This window comes from Macaca nemestrina, chromosome 4 (genome assembly GCF_043159975.1).
Source record: "Macaca nemestrina isolate mMacNem1 chromosome 4, mMacNem.hap1, whole genome shotgun sequence".
Classification (NCBI taxonomy): domain Eukaryota; kingdom Metazoa; phylum Chordata; class Mammalia; order Primates; family Cercopithecidae; genus Macaca; species Macaca nemestrina.
In genome coordinates, this window is record NC_092128.1 from 743365 (window position 1) to 749364 (window position 6000).

General features: G+C 41.4%; 1 protein-coding gene across 2 annotated transcripts in view; it reads left to right on the forward strand.

Moving 5' to 3' along the window:
* The window catches only part of LOC105474984 (non-SMC condensin II complex subunit G2), a 73601-nt gene extending 69035 nt beyond the window's left edge, over positions 1-4566 (forward strand). For both annotated transcript variants that reach the window (XM_011729934.3, XM_071094172.1), the window contains one exon: positions 4154-4566. In XM_011729934.3, the coding sequence (XP_011728236.3) occupies positions 4154-4205 (52 nt within the window). In that variant the 3' untranslated portion in view covers positions 4206-4566. The remainder of the gene's footprint in view (positions 1-4153) is intronic.
* Positions 4567-6000: the final 1434 nt, after the last annotated feature.

Here is a 6000-nt window from a genome sequence, read left to right on the forward strand (position 1 = left end):
ATGTTGCACTAGAGACATTAAAGCAAGTAAACATCTTTAAGAGTCTGGGAACCCCTTGCTCCAATTAATATTTTAGGCAGTGGAGCTTGATTTAAAAGTGCACATTTTCTTAACAACTAATCTAGTTTTCAGGGTTAGTATTCTGTTGACTGGTCTGTTGGGTGCTAAATAAAAATTGGCATCTCGTTGCATTTTCATTGCCTCGTCCCGTATAGCGTCCTGTAAACTGGACATTTTCCGAGGAGAAACAATGTGCATTTGCCAGTGCACTGGTGCATTTAAATGTCAAGTATGTTAAGTTTATTGCTTTCATAAATAGTATCAAGATAGTAATAAATTTATAATTTGAAATAAATTACAAATATAAATAATATGTTTCTTAAGGTTTGTGTTACCTCATGAATTTTCCCCACTAATCATATTACAAGCAAATTACTTGCCAATATTAATTGTGCCTGTACTTGCAGGCAACTTTAATAGTACAGTAATGTAAGTGCCAACATTAAACCTTGAAGGAAAAGAGTACTCCCTGAAAAAGTGGCCTCACTTTTGTTATCAGGTATTGATAAATGAATACCAGTTAATTTTATTCTGCTTTAATTTTAACAGTCCTTTTTTTAAAACGAATTTGGGGCTGGATGCTTTTTATAGCTTATTTAATGGTATGCTTCTATCATCCATACCCAGTGAACTTGGTGTGGGTAATTTAAAACTATTTATATATAAAACCACCCTTTAATAAATACATACATTGTCTTTTTATCTTACTGTTTTTCTCAGAAAATTGATTCTGCCTGTATTTCTTGTGGCTGTGATCACCAACATGTGACCCTAACCTGACATAGACGGAAGGAAAGGTGGCAAAGTTTCGAGTCCTCGTATTTGACACATTTGACAGACGTTAGTGCTGAGGGGACTTGCACATCGTCTGGTCTGTGTGTGCAAGGAGAAACCTGGCCCAGGGAGCTTTTTGTCTAAGCTTTTGTCACTGTCCCTTCCAACTTTAAAATTCCTTCCTTTTGTTCTTTAGTAGGTCTTATTATTTCTCTGGTCTTCATAGTGTGTTCAGTTCTTCAGGTAGCAGAAGAATGAGTACATTTGAAGTATAGTGGAATATCTTTTTAGTGTTGCAGTAGTGTACCAGTAGCAGGAGAAAAATGACCTGGGTTTAAACCCAAACTGCCCTTCCCAGCTGAGTAGTCATGGGCAGTTTGCTTTAGCACTTCTGCCTCAGTTAGCTTATCTATTAAAGGAGAACGATAAAGAGTCATTCTTGTTGCCAGTCTAGACTTAGGTCAGTGTGAGTAGCTATTTACTACCTGGTAAATGAGAACACTTGACCTTCTGTATCCATGGGTTCCACATTCGGAAATTCAGCCAACCATAGTTTGACAATATTTGGGACAAAAATGGATGGTTGTGCCTGTACTGAATATGAACAGACTTTTCCTTGTCATTATTCCCTAATATAGCATAACAATATAGTATAAACAATATAGTATATAGTATAACAACTATTAGTATCGTATAATAATATAGACAATATAGTATATAGACAATATAGTATAACAATTATTACCATAGCATTTACCTTGTATTAGGTGTTGTAAGTAGTCTAGAGATTATTTAAAGCTTCCAGGAGGATGTGGGTAGACTATATGCAAACAGTACACCAGGGACTTGAGCATCTGTGGATTTTAGTATCTGGGGGGTCCTGGAACACATCTCCCACAGATAGTGAGGGTTAACTGTACTTTTAACTTAACATTTTTCTCTAAAGTATTTTTAAAATTCATGCTCACTTAAGGAGACAATATTATTTTTGAGTAATTAAAAATTAATTTTAGGCCAGGTATGGTGTCTGTAATCCCAACACTTTGGGAGGCTGAGGCAGGCAGACTGCTTGAACTGAGTTCAAGACCAGACTGGGTAACATGGTGAAACCCCATCTCTACAAAAAAATCAGCTGGGTGTGGTGGTGTGCACCATAGTTCCAGCTACTTGGGAGGGTGAGCTGGGAGGATTGCTTGAGCCTGAGAGGTCAAGGCTGCAGTGAGCCGTGGTCTCACTGTTGCACTTCAGCCTGGGTGACAGAGCACGACCCTCTCTCAAAAAAAAAAAATTAATTTTAGATTTTGGAGGGTTCATGGCTTCCTGGGCCCTGTTCCTCTCTGTCTGGACTCTGGCTGCATTGTTGCTGAGCCAAGCAGTTGCTGAGCTGACAGGTGGGCAGAACCTGGACTGTGGACAGAGAGCACTCTCTTCTCCTGGGGGACTCAGGGAATGGGCAGGAGACTCTGAGGCAGCAGGTCTAGAAGAGGCCCAGCAAGGCTGGGAGAGTGAAGGAGCTATGGGGCACCCAGAGTCTCCTGTGTCACTGTGTGGTGGCCTCCACATAGCTGTGCCCTCGCCCCTAGTTCAACACAGGCAGAAACAACCACACCGAGGGTGGCCCAGGCACTTCCAGAGTGATAGTGGTGGGAGAGTAATAAGAGTCTTTGAAGAAGAGTCGACTGTAACCCCAAAAGGACAGTCTAGAGCTAATGTGTCACAGACACACTGCTGTTGATAGTCAAATTCCAGAAAGGTCAATTTGGAGAGATGTCTCAGAACATAGAACATAAGTACTCATGAGGAGAGGTCACGAGGATGGTGACCTCTCCTCATGAGAGGGGGAAAAGGCCTGAGAGACCTAGTATCAAGGAGAAACAGTGATTCAACAGTGATAGGAAAAAATTCCCCAGAGCTAAAGAAAGATATACAGATTCCCTTTTTTCTTTACTAAATTCTGGATTGACGAAAAAAAATCACAGTTAAATAATTATGGATAAAATTCCTAAATTCCAGGAATAAAGAGAAAATCTCAAAATTTTTCTAGATTCATGCAGGCCAATACAGTGGCTGCTGAACATCTGAAACCTGGTGAGTCTAAGCTGAGTGTGGCCCTCACAGAAAGTGCATGCAGGTTTTGAAGACAGTATGGAAAAGAGAATGTGAACTATGTCACAAGTAATTTTATATGGATTACAAGTTGAAGCATTTTGGATATATTGGGTTAAATAAAATATATTAAGATGAATTTTGCTTAAAAAAATAAGTAAAAACAAGGTCTTGATCCATTGTACTCTTTGATCTCTTTCAATGTGATTACTGGAAAATGTAAAATGACGCATGTGACTTGCATTGACATTACAGGGCGCTGTGGTAGACAGCAGTCTGTCTGCAAAGGGGAAGACCAGGTAGACGTGAGTCTCACTTGCAGTGCTGGACACAGGAAGACAATAGGATTGTAAGAGTTTTAAATCTCGCTGAGATATCATTTGGAGTGGAGGGTAGATATATTCGTGTCTAGGAGGAATTCGGAGATGAGCTTTTCTGTATTCCTTCTCTGAGGAGACTACTTCGGAGTGCACTGTAATCAAACAAGCATGCATTGGAACCAAGTAGGAGTTGTGGCACAATAAAAAATGGAAGTCATGGTGAGCCACACACTTTGTAAATACGTGTATTTAAGGAACAGTGATATGCTACCTGTCTAATAGTGATTCTTAAAATAGGCACACTGCCAGGGAAGTGAGGACAGCGTCTGGCAGGGAAAGTACTCAGTGATCTCAGCCAAAGCCGCGGCCTAGGTGGGGCTGGGGAGGACATGAGGAGAAAGTCTCGCCTTGAGGGACAGGGATGCAGGGGAGTGGGAAAGTGAGGTTTTTCTAAAGGCCTCAGGTTATTAGAGGTAGTAGGTACATGTCATGGTAGTAGAGTGTCTTAGTAGGTCACATAGTTTTTGTCTTCTTTTCTTGTATAATAGAGAAATAGGCTCAGAACTGTGGGTGCTGGAAAGGAAGAGCCTATGTCCTCTTTGCCCACCAGCATGGCACACTGCCCAGTGCGCACGTTTCATTGCCTGGCAGTGCGTGGTGTCCACCGTCAACCCAAGCCTGTGGTCCAGTGCCGTGTGTCCTGACTCCTGTGGGGATTCTGACTCCATTTTACATAAGAGAAACAATTAATGAAACATTTATAGATTATTTCAACTTTGTTTTTAAATGCATCTAGCTGCAAACCATATTTAGATTATAGTTTTGAAAATGTACATTTGGATAATTTGGTCACTTTTTTTCTGTAGCTAAATATTTCTTTATTTGTGTTTCAGATTTCTCTATGAATCATCATCAAGAACTCTGGGAGAACTTTTGAATTCATAACCAAGCCAACATCTCCAGACACGTAAAATAGGGAAAAGGGATTCCAAATGAAATTCCTGTGTATTTTCCTATTGTTTTTAATGTTAATAACCCATATAATAGCAAAAGGGTGGGATTTTTTTGTTTTGTGGGAGTGTGGGAAGGTGAAGGTTATGGAGTAGAGAACTCAAAACTTCTTCAATTTTTGCTAGTGCCTGCGTAAATAATATATTTAATATAAAGGACTCCAGGTATGAATGATGTGGAAATCCATGATTTGAAGAAAAAACACTTTTCTAGCAAACCTGGTTGTTTTTAAAATGACTTTTATATATGTAATATTGCTTGGAAACTATGAGTAATAAAGCAATGACAACATCCATTTGTTTATTTGAAAGTATTAGGGGCTGGGCGCGGTGGCACACACCTGTAATCCCAGCACTTTGGGAGGCTGAGGCAGGTGGATCACTTGAGGTCAGGAGTTCAAGACCAGCCTAGACAACATGGTGAAACGCCATCTCTACTGAAAATACAAAATTAGCTAGGTGTGGTGGTGAATGCCTGTAATCCCAGCTACTCAGGAAGGAGAAGTTGCAGTGAGCTGACATCGCGTCACTGCACTCCAGCCTGGGTGACAAAGCAAGACTCTGTCTCAAAAAGAAAAAGAAAAGAAAATATTAAAGCCCACCTTTATGGCCAGGAGTGAGGTGCGGTGTCCCAGGGAGGGACTCCCAGCATGCTCCCTGAGTGGAGAGCACGGGGCAGGGCCCACAGCAGTCTCTGTGTGCAACCTTCATGTTGGCTGTGTGGGGTATTGAGATGGGTCCTGTGGCTGTGAACGTGAGCAGCACAGACACCAAGTAGCTTAGCCTAAAGGCAAACCACGGTTACTCGGGTCTTTTCTTTCTGAGAGCTGTTCTGGTAGCAGTGGTGCTGACAGCCTCCTATGCTGCCCTGACCTCTCGCCCACCGTGTGGATGCCAATTGTTTCATGGCCCCATGCTCCTGGCCCTCTCAGTCCAAGATTCTGTGTCACGGTTAATCCTGTGGGCCCTTGTGGACCACCTCATAGTTGGTTGGAAATTAATGCAGCTTAAATTTCATGCTTGTTCTGTCCTCAGCCCCTGAGCAAAAAAGTAAAGAAATACCAGTGTTTCTGTGCCTGTATTTCTCTAAGACGGTACAAGAAGTGGACGACTTACTGTAGTTATGAGCATTCAGGGTAAGGTTTTGCCAAGGGATCTGAGAAATGGAAGGTGGGGAGTGGAATAATACTACAGCTTAATTCAGATAATTTTGAAAATGACTTTTTAGACATCTTGGCTGACTAAACCATATTCCGAATTAGTGAATGACATTGATAACGGAAATACAGTTCTATCAGTGTTGATAAAGTCATTTATTTGGAAGAATTTGTGCAAATTTAAGACTGGCAATTGAGTATGTGAGGGAGAGATTGCTGGTCTTTCCCCTGTTATTCATTCTCCTCTTTTTCCACAGAAATACTATCTCTGATTTTGTCACTGGGTACATGCCCTTCCAGAATAAAGACCGCATTCACCAGCATTGCTTGCACCTACATGTGGGCATGTGTCCAGGTGCTTCCAATAAGATAATAGTGAAGTTGTCATGGGCACCTTGAAAGTTATCTGTGTATCTTTACCTTTCCTACATTCTGCCTGGAATGGGGTTGTGATGGATGGAGCTGTCACTGCCTTGTTGGACTGTGAGGATCTACGGTTTTGAGCTACATTCTTGAGCCTACATTGTTTAAGCCCCCAGTGTATTTGGGAGAACTAGAGAGCCAGTCTTGACA